Below are 16,389 nucleotides of genomic sequence, written 5' to 3' on the forward strand. Positions count from 1 at the left end.
AAAAAAAAAAAAAAAAAAAAAACTCTAAGATTTCAAAAATAATCTTTAAAATGTTTCATTAATATCCTTTCATTTCAAAAAAATAAAAATATATTTCCATGTTAAAAATACTCATAAAATTTAAAAATAGTATTAATATTTTTTAACTCTCTTAAAAAAAATCAAAAGAATAGCATTAATACTTTTTAACTCTCTTAAAAAAAAATTCAAATCAATATTTTTAAAGCGTGATACCCACCTAGATTAGAATGCAAAATGTGCTTTATTATTATATCCGTAATATAAGCTCAAATTCAGGGGCAAGAATGTAACGCAATAAAAAACAACCATTTCTCTGTTTTAATTCATCTTTTTTACTTTTTACCTTATTTATAAAACTGTTTAAACCCTCAATTTTTCTCCTCAAAATTTTCCTCAATTTTTCTCCTCAAAATTTTCCCATCAGCAATGCAGCCAAAGAAATCCTCCGACATCTCTGGTTTCAACACTCAAGGCTTTAAAACGTGTTAGGGGAAGAATTCCACATCCTTATAAAGGGTGTTTTTGTTCTTCTCCCAAAACCAATACCAATGTAAGACTATCACATTTTTCCACTCACTTCTAAAATAGTTTTATGAATAAATCTATTAAATAGACTCATCCATGTTTCGAAGATAATTTAAAGATTAAACTTGTAACTTAACGTATAATAGAGAATATGATAATTCATGGATCAAGGAAGAAAATAAACAAATCCCAACTTGTTCCATGAATCAGTTGGTAGGGGATGTTTTTACAATAATTACATAAATGGATGATGATTTGATTTTTGTTTTTAATTCTATAGTTACAAATAAGGATGAAGTTATGGGATTTTTCTTAAAATGATATTTGATTAATTATGTACGACTATAAAGCTATTACATATAAGTTGATATATATTTTTAATCACCTGGTTAGTTATCATTGCTCGAGATTGACTCTGGAAGTTTGAAAGTTGGAGGCTTGTCAACGCCCCGTCGGGAGTACTCTCTCCATCGTCGAGCAGCAGCTGCAGCTCGTTTTGCTCTTTCCTTTGTTTCCTCTTCTGCAACCATTTTAAAACTAGTTTTAGTTTTTGTTACTCTAACGACCCAGGTCCACCGCTAGCAGATATTTTTTTCTTTCGGGCTTCCCCTCAAGGCTTTAAAACGTGTCTACTAAGGGAAGGTTTCCACACCCTTATAAATGGTGGTTTGTTCTCCTCCCCCTACCAATGTGGGACATCACAATCCACTCCCCTTCGGGGCCAGGGCCAGCGTCCTCGCTGACACTCTTTCCTTCCTCCAATCGATGTGAGACCACCCACAAATCCACCCTCCTTTGGGGCCAGCGTCCTTACTGGCACACCGCCTCGTGTCTACCCCCTTCGGGGAAGGGCGAGAAAATTGGCACATCGTTCGGTGTCTGGCTCTGATACCATTTGTAACGACTCAGGTCCACCGCTAGCAGATTTTCCTCTTCGGGCTTTCCCTTTCGGGCTACCTCTTACAATTTTAAAACACGTCTACTAGGGGAAGGTTTCCACACCCTTATAAATGGTGGTTTGTTCTCCTCGACATCACACTTACTGATATTAATATTTCAACGAGGTGAATTTAGGTAAGCTTTGAGGTTAATGAAGATTACTAACCATTAGCTGGATTTGTTTTATCTTTAGGGCTGCCCCAAAGATTGGTCCAGTATGAATCATTGCTTTCAGAACCTTTCTTCTTCGTCATCCTCACTTTTGCTTGTTCCTGCGCTCCACATATTAGAAAGAGCCATAAAATTAAGCGCTCATCATCATAAAAACTTACCATGACTTTTGATTGCCTCTTCTCCCATCGAGTACTAGCCTGCAACATTAGTAGCAATCACGGGAAGCTCGGTTAGGACCACACAACAACGCACACATTCAATTGATCTAGATGAACACAAAGAACAGGTTTATATTGATGACGAATATTGACTAAAAGTTTACATGGATGACTTCAGGTACATAAGTAAGAGAAGATACAAAGAAGTCAGAACGTACATCTTCAAAGCACTACCTAACGGGTATATATATATGGTTTTAGTTTACTCTACTAGATATAACCATAAGTATATAGCACTGTCCTAATTTCAGCTTACCATATAAGCTTACCATATATAGCTTTAACGGATATATTTATCTAATATATATAACAATTGAATAAGCTACAAAGAAGCGAACCAGCTCAATTCTTTCGAACAAATAAAAATTAAATGTAAATCTTATTCGAATGAGGTTTAACAATTTAGAGATTAAATAGAATTTAAAACGTTCATACCAGTCTAAAAACATCCACGGCGGATGATCCCATTCCAGAAAGCATAAACGCAACCTGGCCATAAACATTCAAATTAGAAATTGAAAATCTAGGACAAAGAAATTTCTGCATTACTTACATTCACTCTTTCGACCCGCCGCATTTCATCTTCGAGCAGAGATAATTGTGCTGCTGAAGTCCAATGGATGCAATCTACTGGACTGTCGAGGGAGGAGAAAACATGGGTCAATGGTAGCATCAGGCAAATTTCTAAGCCAGAATTTGAAAAATTGGTACTCGAATTAGATCGATGACTGTGTTGAGGATTGTTGGTGGGGGAGTCCCACATCGGTTAAGGGAATGATCATGAATTTATAAGTAAGGAATACTTCATACGAGGACTTTTAAGAAAACCAAAAGCAAAGTCAAGTAGACAATATCGTACCATTGTGATAATTCATTTTGTTAACCAAATTATAGCATGAAATGTTTGTAGTCTTGGTCTTGAAAATACATGTAATAGAAACTATTGACAATTCCCAAGCTATCAACATACATGTAATAGAAACTATTGACAATTCCCAAGCTATCAACAGCAAGATTTGGAGAACAAAAAGATAAAATGAGTTCAGATTCAATCAGAATAAAGTGAGCTTACCAACTTTCAATTGCTTCTTGAACTCGTTGAGGATTCCCACACTGGCTATACACACGAGCTCGTCCGAAATCTTCTTCAATTCCAAAGACATCAGGGGCGACATTAGCACAATTTTTGCAGCCTGGAAGTCAACAAAATCTCAAACTCATTCTATTGTGCCATGATGCAATACTTCATGAAAAAAATTAAGGGAACATTAAGAGAAGAACACGTAAGATTGTAACACCGAAGTCCACCACTAGCACGTCTATTAGGAAGAGGTTTCCACATCTTTATAAGGAATGTTTTGTCGATATGGGATCTCACAATCCACCTCTCTTATGGGTCCAGCGTCTTCGCTGGCACACTGCCCCACCCCCTTGTTGGGCCAGCGTCCTCACTAGCATACTGCCCGGTGTTTGCCTCTGATACCATTTGTAATGGTCTAAGCCCACCGTTTGCAGATATTGTCCTTATTAAGTTTTCCCTTCCAGAGTTCTCTCAAGGTTTTAAAACACGTCCAGTAGGTAGAGGTTTCTACACCCTTATAAACAATGATTCGTTCCCCTCTCCAACCAATTTGGGATCTCACTAAAGTTCTGTTTCGAAATACTTTTTTAAGAGCTTAATAAAGTATTTTTTAAGGAATCAGAAACAATTCAACAGAGCTTAAGAGAAAGACTCCCGCGTACCTATACAGCTGAATTCATCAACAAAAGCGAGATCCTTTGTGCTTGAACCATCCATAAAAGGGTTGATTGCTGTCAAAGCATATCCATGAATTTCATCATAAACCATTCGCTGCACTGGGTCACTAAGCACCTGCAATTTAGCAGGAAGCAAAAAAACTACAAGATTTATACAGATATAATCTAAAAATCTAGGTAGATTCTTCTACTTTGTTCATATATTATTTTTCCTTCTATTTATAGGATTTGCGTTCCTGTAGTGCCAAGCTTAAAGCATTTAGCATCGTTTGCGTTTGAAATCCTACCTCATAGACTTCATTAATGAACATGCAGAAATTGGTGGTGTCTGGATCATCGCCGCTCAAGTCTGGATGGCACTCTTTCATGCAATTATAATACGCCTTTTTAATCTGTCCCGGGCTCGCATCCGGAAGCTATAAACAAAAAAAAAAAAAAATCAGGAACTGTTCATTTCAGTAGAAACAAAAATTCGCAATTGAAAAAAGAAAGAAATAAAGTTGCAGTCAACGAACACCACGAGAATTTTTTAAATTAGTACTTTATGGGAGAAGTATTCCTAAAACTGAACAATATTTTAATGTGTTAAGAACATTTTTCACTCATGAATGATTCATAAACTACTCTATAACAGTTTAACAACTTAGAATCACACCAAAATGCAAAATCAAGGACAAGAACAAGAAAAAAAAACGATCCAAAACAAGCAAATAAAAATGCCTTACGGTTCTGATCAACTACTAGCCCTAAAATCTTCACATCCAATCTGAGACTAAAAAAACTCCATGAAACAACAAGGAGCGAAATCGACAGATAATCCAGAGCCTAAGAAACGGCGTTCATAGTTTTTAACAGTTCAATACCAAAAAAAAATTTAGATCGAAATCGAACGGCGTACCAGTCCCAAAACGGCATAATAATCATCGGCAATGGCCTCCGTTGCCGCCGAATCCCTCGCTGCGACTTTCAAACTGCCACAGTTCCGTCTTCCAGCGCCGCGGCCAATCTTGCCGGAAGAACCGGTAGACTTCGCAAGGGAGCGCCATGGGCTCAGAAACGGAGGCTGGACTTTGATGGCCTCGGCGCAAACAGGGGAGAGCAGCTGAGCCATTGCAGAGGGAGTTGCATGAAACAGAACATAACGAAAAAGAAAACAGGGGTAAAAATGGAAAGAATTATGGATTTTTTTGTTGGGCGTTTAGGGATATTTAGAAATTATGAGGAGGAAGAAATTTTGACGTGGAGGGTAGGTGATGACGTGGCGGATTGTGAGCCAATAAGCTCCTTGAATGTGGACGAAACGAAGTTAGATTAATGTAGTTAGAGAAGTGGCGAGAGTGTGCATCTTGCAGAAGCAAGGCACGTGCCGGCTTGTGTATTATTGTTGCCTCACGTGCTACGGTGTCGTTTCGTTCCATTATCTTCAAATAGAAAATGGATAACAAAGTTGGTTATGGTTTTTGTAAGTATCATAATTATTTTAAAATATTTTCTTTTTAAGTGACTCTCAACACTAATATGATATTGTCACTTTGATCCACGATTTTGATCCACAGGTATGATATTGTCCACTTTGATCTACAGGTATGATATTGTCCGCTTTGATCCACAGGTATGATATTGTCCGCTTTGATCCACAGGTATGATATTGTCCACTTTGAGTATCAGCTTTGCTTCTTAAAAGGTCTCACACCAATAGAGATAGTATTATTTGATTATAAACCTATAGGCTTCCCCAAAAAGTCTCACACCAATGAGATAGTATTCCTTTATTATAAACCAATGATCATTCCCTAAACTCCCCTCGAACGAAGTACATTTCCCCTTAATCGATACTTGACTATGTCTTAGTCGATACTTGACTATGTCTTAGTCGATACTTGACTATGTCTTAGTCATTTTTTACTGAGCCTTCGAGGAGGCTCGACTCCTTTTCTTTTTAGAGTCCTTTGTTCGACATTTGAGGATTTACCCATGGCTCTAATACCACGTTAGACGAACACAACTCTCCACAACACAATGATATTGTCCACTTTGAACTTCCCCAAAAGGTCTCTGACAACTCTCCACAACACAATGATATTGTCCACTTTGAACTTCCCCAAAAGGCCTCTGCTTTGAACTTCCCCAAAAGGCCTCTGCTTTGAACTTCCCCAAAAGGCCTCTGCTTTGAACTTCCCCAAAAGGCCTCTGCTTTGAACTTCCCCAAAAGGCCTCACACCAATGAAAATGATATTTATTGATTATAAACCAATGATCATTCCAGTGAATTAGCCGACGTGGGACTTTCATATCTCATCAAAACAATGTGAAGTTTTCCAATTAAAAAAAAAAATTGCCTTACAGCTTAAAATGTTCTCAAATTACTAAAACATAAGACAGCCAACAGCTTAAAATGTTCTCAAATTGATTCTAATAATCTTCATTAAAGCCGAAAAATATCCAAAGAAAAAAAAACAATAATAAAGAGCTTCAGTCAGGCTAATGGTAAAAGCACAAAATTTTATAACTTGCACACTAAATAACTCTCCATCTATTTGAGAAATCCCTCTGAAACTTAACCAGTGAGTTGCTGAGACTTGTTAAGAATAACTCCCTCGTATTTCACCTGGAACCACTTCATGGCGTCCTCCTTCGTGACCCTGTGCTGGATCCCGACACGAGACTTGCACCTCCTGCGACGCCCCACACGGTATCCTGGTCGCTCCAAGACAACAAAGAAGTCCATACCGTAGATACCGGTGGATGGATCGTACCTGAAACATCACGGTTGCACACATAAACACGAGATGGGTTACAAGAAAACTTCAAAGATAGTGATATCGATTAGTCTACACAAGATTCGGGATGCCCCTACTCCTTGTTCCCCCATCCTGAAGGAAATTTCAATCACAAGGCCTGAAGCCTTCAAAGATATCGTCACAAATTACCCGAGTCAGGACTACAATTTATGTCCCCACAGGACATTGTCAAAGGCACCCCCAACCTTAATCTCAATCCCCCTATGTTCTTCGACTACCGAGAATCGTGCAGAAAAATTACCATCACCATTGCCAAAAATCCGATCCCACAGGCATGAAGCAATTGGTTTAACTAAAAAGAAAACGGCACAAATTACTCAAGAAAGAGTCAGGACTAAAATTTATATCCCCACAAGACATTGTCAACAGCATCCCCAACCTCAATCTCGATACCAATATGTTCTTCGACTACAGAGATTCAAGCAGAAAAATTACCATTTCCATTGCCAAAAATCCCATCCCAATGAATGACTAATTAGAAGTAAACTAAATTCAAACGCAATGCAAAACAGAATCAGTTAAGCAAATCAGATTATAGATCTGGAAACAGATTAAAGGCATATTCAGATGTGTTTAAGGGCTTACTTGATTCCAAGATCAATGTGTTCTTGAATACCAAAGCCAAAGCATCCAGTGTCACTGAAGTTCCTGCGAAGCAACTCGTACTCCTTAACCTTCAACCCACTTTCCAAAAGCTGCATAGCCTTCTCGCCTCTAACGGTGACATAGCAAGCAATCTTCTCATTACGTCTGATTCCAAATGAACGCACAGTGTATCTAGCTATTGACCAAAATAACAAAGAAATAACAGTCTATCAGATCCAATTCTAAAAACGTAAAACAAATAAACTCAACACAAGAACTCGCCCAAACAACTATTGTTCATCAACAATTTCAACTTCAGATTATAAATCTTTCTTCCTATTGTCATTTGGACCATTCCATAATATAAGTCAATCGAGTACTTGAAGAGAAAAAAGAAAGTACCCTTAGAGAACACAGGGCTCTGGCCGCTTAGTTGCTCGAGCACCTAATCAAAGTAAATCATCAATGGCGGAAACAAGGAAAGAAGCAGCTAAACGAACAAAGAACAATGCACACATTAAAGCAGAACCTTGGCAGCTCTTGTAAGCCGATCTCCACTCTCACCGACTGAGATATTGAGAACGAGCTTCTGCACCTTAATATCCCTCATGGTGTTCGATAACTTCCTCTCCGAAGCCTGCGCCATATTAACAGAAGTAAATGATTAAGTCGCATGAAGGAAACAAGATTATAGGCGCTTTTTAAGAATCTATAGCTAGAAAACAGAAAGAATCTAGAGAAAATTACCATTGAAGTGTTCTGGCGGGTGGCTACGCGGCTGCGGCTTGTGTGTTGCTGGTGGTGCTACTGCTGCTCGATCCCAGGGAAGGGGGAAGAAACCCTAATATTGTTTGAAGCAGCCGAAGCTAGGGTTTCTGATTGGCCTAGGTTGTGGGCTTTAGTTTTGGGCCTATGAAATTGCTATCATATGGGCCCTACAATTGAGGCCCAATATTTTTCATAATAACAATTTAGTTTTTTTTTTTTTATTGATTTCTAGGTGTGAATAGTTTTCAAAAGTCTCTAACCATTATAGAATAGTTTATAAAGGATCATTCGCTAATTAGCTAATTTAATTGGAAAGGTGTATTGTGATGTCCACATTGGTTGAGAAGGAGAACGAAACATCATTTATAAGGATATGAAAACCTTTCCTTAGCCGTGTTTTAAATCATTGAGGGAAAGCCCAAATAGGACAAATATCTGCTAGCGGTGGACTTGGGCAGTTACATTTATCAACAACTAAACAAATGGGTTGATTGCAACCAAACACAAAGTAATTCATAGCATCGTACACTCTAAAACTTAAGTAATAATTTAATTCAAGTTGATGTAGAGGTGAGCTACGGTAATAGTGCAAAACAGACAGTCTCGATCCTATCGAAAGCAATTTTCCTGTCACTACTTATGACACCTGAAGGGCCCGACGGCGTACAGTCCTATCCTATCTAAGTTCGAGTTTTTACCCTTGCACTTCAAACAGTCGTCCATGGATGAGCGTCCTAGCAGTCTCGCTCACAATTATATTCCCTGAAGCGAATCAACGAGACAAAGTAAAAGAACGAAGAGATACTTGATAAAGATGAGTGAGTACGTGCGAAAAGTCAAAGGCGCGAGCCTTTATACCTAGCGGGCAACGAATTCTACACTAATGTTGTCTATGCATTCAGGTCGGGCATGTGGGTGGGCTTATACCTGATTGGCACGAACAATGACAGATTACGTTATTCTCAAGAAAATTAGATTATTCTAACCTAAAATAATATCTATAAATGTGAAAATAAAAAAGCATAATTTATAAATAGTAACTTGATTGGTTGGTATATTCAAACCGCTGAATTTGAAAATGTGTATAATAAAACAAATAAAATAAAATTAAGATAAGAATTGGTCAGCTTATTTATTTGACCAAAATATATAAATTATAATAATAAGGAATTAAATTAAATTAACTTATCTCCGCCATTTTTTTATTAGTTCATTTTGGATAGTAAATATCCATTCAATCTGCTGTAATTAATTAATAATTGTTTAATTAAATATTACCAATAATTGATGATCATTGAATAAGCCGCGAAAGAAGAAGTCGGACAGATAATGGTTTAATTAAATAATATATTAAACAAAAATAATATAATTTGTATTAAATTAAAAACCCGTTTCCCATGCTTACGTTGATTGGGAATCTTTGGTTTATCCGACGTCGTTTCGATGGAATATCATAAATAGAAAAGGAAAAATTGGCAAAAGAATGGCTCCCGGGAATGGAAATAAATAGTAATTATTTGGTAACAATATTTGATTCTTTTATCCAGGAATAAAAATCTGGCTATCCTTCAATTGTAGGAATGTTGCCATAAAGTCTTGAAAATTTTGTTTTGAATATAAAGATGGGTCGGGCGAAGAAGAAACGACCATGACAATTATTTTCGATTTTTTATTGAATAATATGTTTAGAGATATATACGGGCGTGGTGGGGACAGAGAAGTCTCCATTCCGAGCACTTATTTCATTCTTTATATCTGCAAAATTCTCTATTTATTTTCTTATGGGGATAGAGACTGATTCCGAAATTGTTGGGAATCAAGTTTTTTTTTTTGTTTTTTTCAAGTAATTTTTATCTGTTTATTATTTTTTTTAATAACTATTTTAAAATTTTTATTTTTAATATAATATTTATTAAAATAATTTCTAACAAATCAATATATTTCATAAAAATTTCAAAATTTAATTGAACTAATTTACTTTTAAAATATAAAATATAGTGAGAATGATATATATATATATATATATAATATTTTAATATGAATTGAAAATATTTTATATTAAGCGGGTGGGGATGGAGACGGCAATATAATTCCACCTCTATCACATTTTGTGTAATGTGAAAAAAATGTTCTTCGCTCCCTCCATTCTCTGTCAAAATTGGGAATCTATCTTGGAGGGTAAAATAGATATTTCTAAATTTATTATCTAGTTCAACACGTTGCGGTAGAAGTGATTAACGAATTAAGGGCATGTTGATATAGCTGACTGTGTCGGATATTGAATCCGTTAGTGACATTTAATGATGCAAATTATTTATAAAGTTGTATTTGTGTAAGGATAAAATTTTAATTTTATTTAAAATACAACTAAATTTACCATTTAATCCTTAAGATTTTATGGGATCATGATGGTAAGTACATTAATTTAAAGTCAATAATATAAAGTAATTTGTTTTAAATTATTAATTATTAACAAAATGAGTATTTCTACTAAATTATTCACTTGAAATTTGATATATTACAGTTAATTAATTTACACAAATTAATGGAATATTAAATTGAATAAATTTATTAAAAGTCAACACGATGCCGAGATTCTTGTGTCATTGTGGGAGTTAATCACCACCGTTGATCTCTCTTCTAATTTTTCCATTACCCCAACACTTACGCCCCGTTGAATAATCCACAATATCAAGTTCACACTTTTAATCGTAAATGAATACATTTTAAAAACATTAAAAAAAAAATAATATATACACGACTTATACCATTCCTACGGTCTTAATATCATGTGTATTAAATTTAAACTATATTTTTATTTAGTCGTCGAGTTATTATGGTCTATATTGCATCTAAATTTTTTATTAAACTAATAAACATTTAAAATAAAATAAAATATACATAATATCCTTAAATTTAATATAGTTTTTTTTTAATTATTATTAGTTCATTTTAAGAGAGATTTTTAAAATATATTCTTCCTATTAATTAAACCATACAAATTTAATTATTTAAATAAATAATCTAAAAACAACATTAACATTATTTAAAACTGTGTCAGGGTGTGATTAACTAAAACCCTTTGATTTATTTACGATTAATAATTCAATAATTAATCCATCTAAATAATTCCACAAAGACTCTACAATGCACCCGACCGTACCGGAATTAAACCCTCCCCCTTAAGCATTATAATTTACTTCGTATTTGCTTGCACGACCTTAATAAACAAACATAGTTTGCCAATCTGTCAACATGACTATGCTTTGTATTAAACCTCATCTAAATCTCTCACTCCTTCCCTCTCCCAATCTCTCCGCCCAAATCCCATTTCCTTTTTCTCTCTTTAATCTCACCCGTACGATTGATCGTTATCACACAATTTCCGGCAACCGGCGTTCAAGTTTTCATCGCCGTTCCGCCCATGGACCGCCGTGTTCGCACTAACCCATTTCTCTCCGAGCAAGAAGATCCTGGAGCCATGTCGGACGACGGCCTGCCGGGATCCCCCACCGACGGCAATGGCTCCAGAAAAAGGTTGGTTTTTTTTCAATTTAATTTACTTTAAATTAATAATTATTTTAATTTTAATTTTAATTTATGGATTTTGTTTTGTGTTTTACACTAGAAGGGGAGGGCAGAAAAGAGTGGTGTCGGTACCGATCGGTGACATGGAGGGATCTAAGAGCAAAGGGGAAGCATATCCACCGTCGGATTCATGGGCTTGGAGGAAATACGGCCAAAAGCCAATCAAAGGCTCTCCTTATCCCAGGTATTATACAAAATTAAGGGCATTTTTTTCGTAATTTTTGCTTTGATTTCTATTCATTTTGCTCTAATTGAAAGAGGAATTGACTTAATTTTGATGCATTTATAATTAATTTAATCGAAAATTTGAAGAAATGTTTAATATTTCAATTTTCATGTTAGCCGCCGCCGCCGCCGCCACCACCGGCCGGCAGTTTTTTAACCAATAAGAAATATCTAACCACCGGCAACGGTAGGATCTGGATTGAGATTGGCGCATTTTAGCACAAAGGCGGCTTTTGCTAATATCGCCGCTTTGTTTTATTATTATTATTTGTCGTAGTTGGGAATTGGGATCATACACATTATCCAATCGCTCTCATAGCGCGTGTAAACACGCACTTTTTTTTCCTTTTTCTTTTACCTAATTATTGCCCTATTTTGTTTCCTTCTTTTGCCTAATAATTGCACAATTTTTTAAAACTATTACTAAAATTACATAATTTTTAAAACCGTTTTTAAATTTTAATTTGTTTTCAATGAATTGAATCACGACATTATTCGAAGATGCCTTTCACACTGATATCATATTAGTGATTGGTGGCTACACGAAAAGTCTTTAAAATAAAATATTATTTATTGTTTTAATATAAAAATCAAATCTATTATGTAATTATTATCTTAAAAAATAGATAATTAAAAAATAAAATACTAATAATTTATTATTGAATTTTTAATGTAATTTTTGCGTTATTCTATTGAGATTTGTTTGGTGATTGGCTCATGGGCTTATCTTCTTTCCCGTTAACTGAACGGACACTTTTACTTTTGGATATATCTGAATTAATAATTAATCCCACGTTTTTTTAAATTATTATTTAGATAAATTTATTAAATATATATATATTTTTATATTTTAGGGGATATTACCGATGTAGTAGCTCCAAAGGCTGCCCGGCAAGAAAGCAAGTAGAAAGAAGCCGTGTGGACCCCACCAAGCTTGTTATTACCTACTCTTTCGACCACAACCACCAGCTCCCGGCGACCAAATCTCACCATCACCAACACCAACACCACAATTCCTCGCCCCCCTCCGCCGCCATCGCCGAGGATTCGTCACCGGGGAGCGCAACCACGTCGCCCTCCAATTCCGACCACACCAACGCGACCCCCGCGTCGCCAGCGGTGGTTTTCGCGAGTCAGCCGGAACTGGAACTCGGTGGCGACTCGCTGATGATAAAACCGTGCATCGGCGATTTTGGATGGTTGGCTGACGTGGCGTACGATAGAATCCTGGAGGGCCCGATTTATGGGGGAGGCGACATGTTCGACGACGCCGATGTAATGGTTTTGTCTGCAAGAGGAAATGACGAGGACGAGTCGTTATTTGCGGATCTTGGGGAATTACCTGAATGCTCTGTGGTTTTCGGCCGGCGGCGAGCGGTCCAACCCGACGGACCGAACCGGACATGTGGCAGGGTTTTAGATTACTAGCGGTTTTTTTTAAGGATTTGGTTGGTTTGTGTTACAGGAACATGACCGTACACTTTTCTTTCGCTTTTTTCTAGCTGGACTTTCCAAATTGCCAATTGGCGATCGCTTTGGACACTTCACAAAGAAAGAAAAAAGAGGGGGAGAGGATTTTTCTACATAATTATTATTATTTTTTTCTTTCTAATTTAGTTTTAAATTGGGATCGGTGGGTTTCTTCTGTTGTACAGTGAAAGTTAGTCAAGAATATCGAGAAAATAATGAAATTATGGTTCCTTTTGAAATTATTCTCCTCGTCTCTATTTAGATATATATATAGGTGGCGTCAACACATATGGACCCTGTCAATGGGGATCGAAATGATAAGGTGAGATGCGACGTTACATTGAGAGACCTTGGCCTGAGAAGAGGCCAGGTCGAGCCGAATGATTTGGCCTAGCGTAGAGGCAGGTCGGATGTGTCGCAGACGATTGAACATGCACGCGGCGTGTGTGGTTGAACAAGCTTAGATTCCGCATAAGCGATGTTCGATTAGCGAAGACAAACCTCGCCTAAGGTCCGACGAAGCCACAAAGCCGGAGTGAAAAATATATATGGGGCTTAATTCCCCTTAAGGCTGGTCGTGAGCGTGTCAAGATCACGACACCGCATAGTAAAAAAATATATATATATATGTAAGTATATGTAGAGATCCTACCCATAGTTTCCGTTGGAGGCTTCTTTCTAATTGTGAAGGATATTAGAATAGGTTCCGAATTGCTGGCGATGACATGGTAAAGGGAATCTATGAGCCCAACAGGATCATGAACGATGAACAAGAATTGGAGATAGGATGCAGAACAAGAATAGGACAAGAATCGGTGGAATGCGGTAGCTTTAAGAGAGAGGGCCAGAGTCCATGTCTTATTCTGTAAAAGTAAGCTCATCGGCATTAGAGGAGGAGAAGTAGTGGAGCACGTCAAGGCACTTCTTGATCCTCGTCTGCCTGGCCGGCATATAGATATACGTACACACGCACACACAATTTGTAACGGCCCAGACCCACATATATTGTTCTCTTTGGACTTTCCTTTTCAAGCTTCCCCTCAAGAGTTTAAAACGCATCTGCGAGAGAGATTTTCACACCCTTATAAGAAATTCACAACTTTCCCGGTTGAACGGAGAGACTAACATTGAGAAGAGGTTTTCAATTTTAAAGAAGTGCGCCTTTCAAACCACAACCAACCACAACCATGCTCTTATTCTACAAAAGAGATACAAATATACAAAATAAGTAATCACTTGCTGTATTTCTGTGTAAATGTTTGAAGCTTTTAACTTAGCTGGAGCAACATCCAATCCTCTTCAGAACCGACGAGTCGTCCTTGACATCTATTGTCTGGCCTTTCGACGGAAGGGTTGAACCGCTTGCGCTGTCGCCTGCCTCGACTGATCTCTTGCACACGATGCGATATATTTGAGAGAGCACCTCCGTGAAAGCACTCTCGACGTTCGTTGCATCCAGTGCAGAGGTCTCCATGAAGTATAAAGACTCCATCTCGGAAAATGATTTTCCATCTTCGGTTGGAACGAGAACGAGGTGTCGTAAATCGCATTTGTTGCCAATGAGCATCACTACCATGTTTGGGTCTGTGTGATTCCTCAATTCCTTTAACCATCTTGCAGCGTTCTCGAATGTTGGTCGTCGAGTGACATCGTACACAAGCAAAGCACCTACCGCTCCTCGGTAGTAAGCACTGGTTATCGCTCGGTACCTACACGGAAAGAGCTAATCTGAACTGAAGGAAGCAAACAAGAGCTTTTAAGTGGTAACTACAAATCCAAATAACTGCCAATAAATAACTGTCAAAATAAACAAAGAAGCGTACGTTTTTCTAATCAAACCCGCCTCCCACACACCCGCCAACCCATTGGATTTGGATTAATGTTTCGTTCTCCTCTCCAACTAATGTAAGATCTCACAATCCACCCCCCTTCGGAGCCCAACGTCCTTGTTGACACTCGTTCCTCTCTCCAATCGATGTGGTATCTCACAATTCACCCCCTTCTGGGCCCAACGTCCTCACTGGTACACCGCCTAGTGTCCACCCCCTTCGAAGTCATAGTCCTCGCTAGTACACCGCCTAGTGTCTGGCTCTAATACAATTTGTAACGACCCAAACCCACCACTAGCAGATTTTGGGCTTTCCCTTTCGAGCTTCCCCTTAAGGTTTCTAAAATGCATCTGCTAGAGAAAAGTTCAACACCCTTACAAAGAACGTTTCGTTCTCCTCTCCAACCGATGTGGGATCTCAAAATCCACCCTCCGTCAGGGCCTAACGTCCTAATTGGCACTCGTTCCTTTCTTATGGTGCCTATGAAACCTTCGAACAAATACAGAAACTATTGGATGCCAGCTTCTGCATATATTTCAATATTTGGTCTCTGTTTCCAATCATAGTCAAGCTTCAGCAGCAGTGGGATTCAGTAAAGACAAGCCGTGAAGTTTGAATTGGGCTCAATTCTAAGAGCACACACTAAATCATTGTATGTATTTTGACCCATAACTAAAGAATGGATGTTGAACAGATGAGGACAGTTATGACCTTCGAGTACCAATCTAAACAGAAATAAAAAATTCCCTATTTCTCGAAAGTTTATCTGAAAGTGTAATGGCCCAAGACCACTGCAAGCAGATATTGTCCTATTTGGGTGGCTTTCCCTTTTGGGCTTCCCCTCAAAGTTTTAAAACGCATCTACTAGAAAGAGGTTTTCACACCCTTGTAAGGAATGTTGGCTTTCCCTTTTGGGCTTCCCCTTAAAGTTTTAAAACGCATCTACTAGAAAGAGGTTTTCACACCCTTGTAAGGAATGTTTTGTTCCCCTTTCCAACCGATGCGGGATCTCACAATCCACCCACCTTGAGAGCCAGTGTCCTCGCTGGCACACCGCCCGGTGTTTGGCTCTAATACCATTTATAACAGCCCAAAAACCCACCACTAGTAGATATTGTCTACTTTGGCCCGTTACGTATCGGCGTCAGCCTCACGGTTTCAAAACGCGTCTACTAAGTAGAGGTTTTCACACCCTTGTAAGAAATGTTTCATTCCCTTTTCTAACCGACGTGGGATCTCATAGAAAGTTTCCCAAATTTCCATGCAAGGATGCACATTTAGGGCATGCCCAAGATACGTTTTCAGATACCGCTATACAATTACAACCCGTCTTTGCTCAATAGATACAAAACACCCCGTACGCTGAGGAGCAAAAGGAGGAATTCGTCCAATGAACAAGCATACCACAAGTTCTTCCAATGAAGAAGCAAAAAAAAAAAAAAAAAAAAAAAAAAAAAAAAAAAAAAAAAAAAAAAAAAAAAAAAAAAA

At 37.6% G+C, this 16,389-nt stretch overlaps 4 protein-coding genes across 6 annotated transcripts in view; 1 reads left to right on the forward strand and 3 right to left on the reverse strand.

The window, feature by feature from the left end:
* Positions 1 to 725: 725 nt before the first annotated feature.
* On the reverse strand, positions 726 to 4,783 carry LOC111437142 (chaperone protein dnaJ C76, chloroplastic-like). Its single transcript, XM_023074995.1, has 9 exons — positions 4,534 to 4,783; positions 3,923 to 4,051; positions 3,621 to 3,750; positions 2,950 to 3,070; positions 2,431 to 2,512; positions 2,313 to 2,366; positions 1,818 to 1,856; positions 1,652 to 1,757; positions 726 to 1,066 (listed from the first exon to the last, which is right to left on the reverse strand). Exons 1-9 carry the CDS (start codon positions 4,744 to 4,746, stop codon positions 936 to 938), a joined length of 1,005 nt encoding a protein of 334 aa, XP_022930763.1. The 5' UTR covers positions 4,747 to 4,783; the 3' UTR covers positions 726 to 935.
* Positions 4,784 to 6,020: 1,237 nt separating this feature from the next.
* Positions 6,021 to 7,872, reverse strand: LOC111437148 (60S ribosomal protein L11-1-like). Of its 2 annotated transcripts, XM_023075004.1 has the most exons (5): positions 7,769 to 7,872; positions 7,551 to 7,658; positions 7,424 to 7,466; positions 7,022 to 7,217; positions 6,021 to 6,391 (listed from the first exon to the last, which is right to left on the reverse strand). In XM_023075004.1, exons 1-5 carry the CDS (start codon positions 7,769 to 7,771, stop codon positions 6,193 to 6,195), a joined length of 549 nt encoding a protein of 182 aa, XP_022930772.1. In that variant the 5' UTR covers positions 7,772 to 7,872; the 3' UTR covers positions 6,021 to 6,192. The 2 variants fall into 2 exon arrangements, with proteins under 2 accessions (XP_022930772.1, XP_022930771.1); XM_023075003.1 differs by lacking the exon at positions 7,769 to 7,872 and having other exon boundaries at positions 7,551 to 7,667.
* Positions 7,873 to 11,010: 3,138 nt separating this feature from the next.
* LOC111437145 (probable WRKY transcription factor 69) lies at positions 11,011 to 13,312 on the forward strand. Of its 2 annotated transcripts, none has more exons than XM_023074997.1 (3): positions 11,011 to 11,326; positions 11,415 to 11,561; positions 12,457 to 13,312. In XM_023074997.1, the coding sequence occupies exons 1-3, from the start codon at positions 11,214 to 11,216 to the stop codon at positions 13,028 to 13,030; spliced, it is 834 nt and encodes a 277-aa protein (XP_022930765.1). In that variant the 5' UTR covers positions 11,011 to 11,213; the 3' UTR covers positions 13,031 to 13,312. The 2 variants fall into 2 exon arrangements, with proteins under 2 accessions (XP_022930765.1, XP_022930766.1); XM_023074998.1 differs by having other exon boundaries at positions 11,418 to 11,561.
* Positions 13,313 to 14,238: 926 nt separating this feature from the next.
* Positions 14,239 to 16,389, reverse strand: part of LOC111437146 (ras-related protein Rab11D) — a 3,656-nt gene continuing 1,505 nt past the window's right edge. The window contains exon 2 of the mRNA XM_023075000.1: positions 14,239 to 14,781. Coding sequence (XP_022930768.1) covers positions 14,346 to 14,781 — 436 coding nt within the window. The 3' untranslated portion in view covers positions 14,239 to 14,345. The remainder of the gene's footprint in view (positions 14,782 to 16,389) is intronic.

Source organism: Cucurbita moschata, unplaced genomic scaffold (assembly GCF_002738365.1).
Source record: "Cucurbita moschata cultivar Rifu unplaced genomic scaffold, Cmos_1.0 Cmo_Scf00062, whole genome shotgun sequence".
Lineage (NCBI taxonomy): Eukaryota > Viridiplantae > Streptophyta > Magnoliopsida > Cucurbitales > Cucurbitaceae > Cucurbita > Cucurbita moschata.

Excerpts from the sequence above, each read along its gene's own strand:
- LOC111437142 (XM_023074995.1), bottom strand. The coding sequence starts at position 4,746 with ATGGCTCAGCTGCTCTCCCCTGTTTGCGCCGAGGCCATCAAAGTCCAG. Across the intron at positions 2,367-2,430 it reads GGCGGGTCGAAAGAGTGAAT|GTTGCGTTTATGCTTTCTGG; the intron begins GTAAGTAATGCA and ends GTTTATGGCCAG. Across the intron at positions 1,067-1,651 it reads TAAAACAAATCCAGCTAATG|AAGAGGAAACAAAGGAAAGA; the intron begins GTTAGTAATCTT and ends AAATGGTTGCAG.
- LOC111437145 (XM_023074997.1), top strand. The coding sequence starts at position 11,214 with ATGGACCGCCGTGTTCGCACTAACCCATTTCTCTCCGAGCAAGAAGAT. Across the intron at positions 11,327-11,414 it reads GGCAATGGCTCCAGAAAAAG|TAGAAGGGGAGGGCAGAAAA; the intron begins GTTGGTTTTTTT and ends TGTGTTTTACAC. Across the intron at positions 11,562-12,456 it reads AAAGGCTCTCCTTATCCCAG|GGGATATTACCGATGTAGTA; the intron begins GTATTATACAAA and ends TTTATATTTTAG.
- LOC111437148 (XM_023075003.1), bottom strand. The coding sequence starts at position 7,667 with ATGGCGCAGGCTTCGGAGAGGAAGTTATCGAACACCATGAGGGATATT. Across the intron at positions 7,467-7,550 it reads GGCTTACAAGAGCTGCCAAG|GTGCTCGAGCAACTAAGCGG; the intron begins GTTCTGCTTTAA and ends TACTTTGATTAG. Across the intron at positions 7,218-7,423 it reads GAGCCCTGTGTTCTCTAAGG|CTAGATACACTGTGCGTTCA; the intron begins GTACTTTCTTTT and ends TTTGGTCAATAG.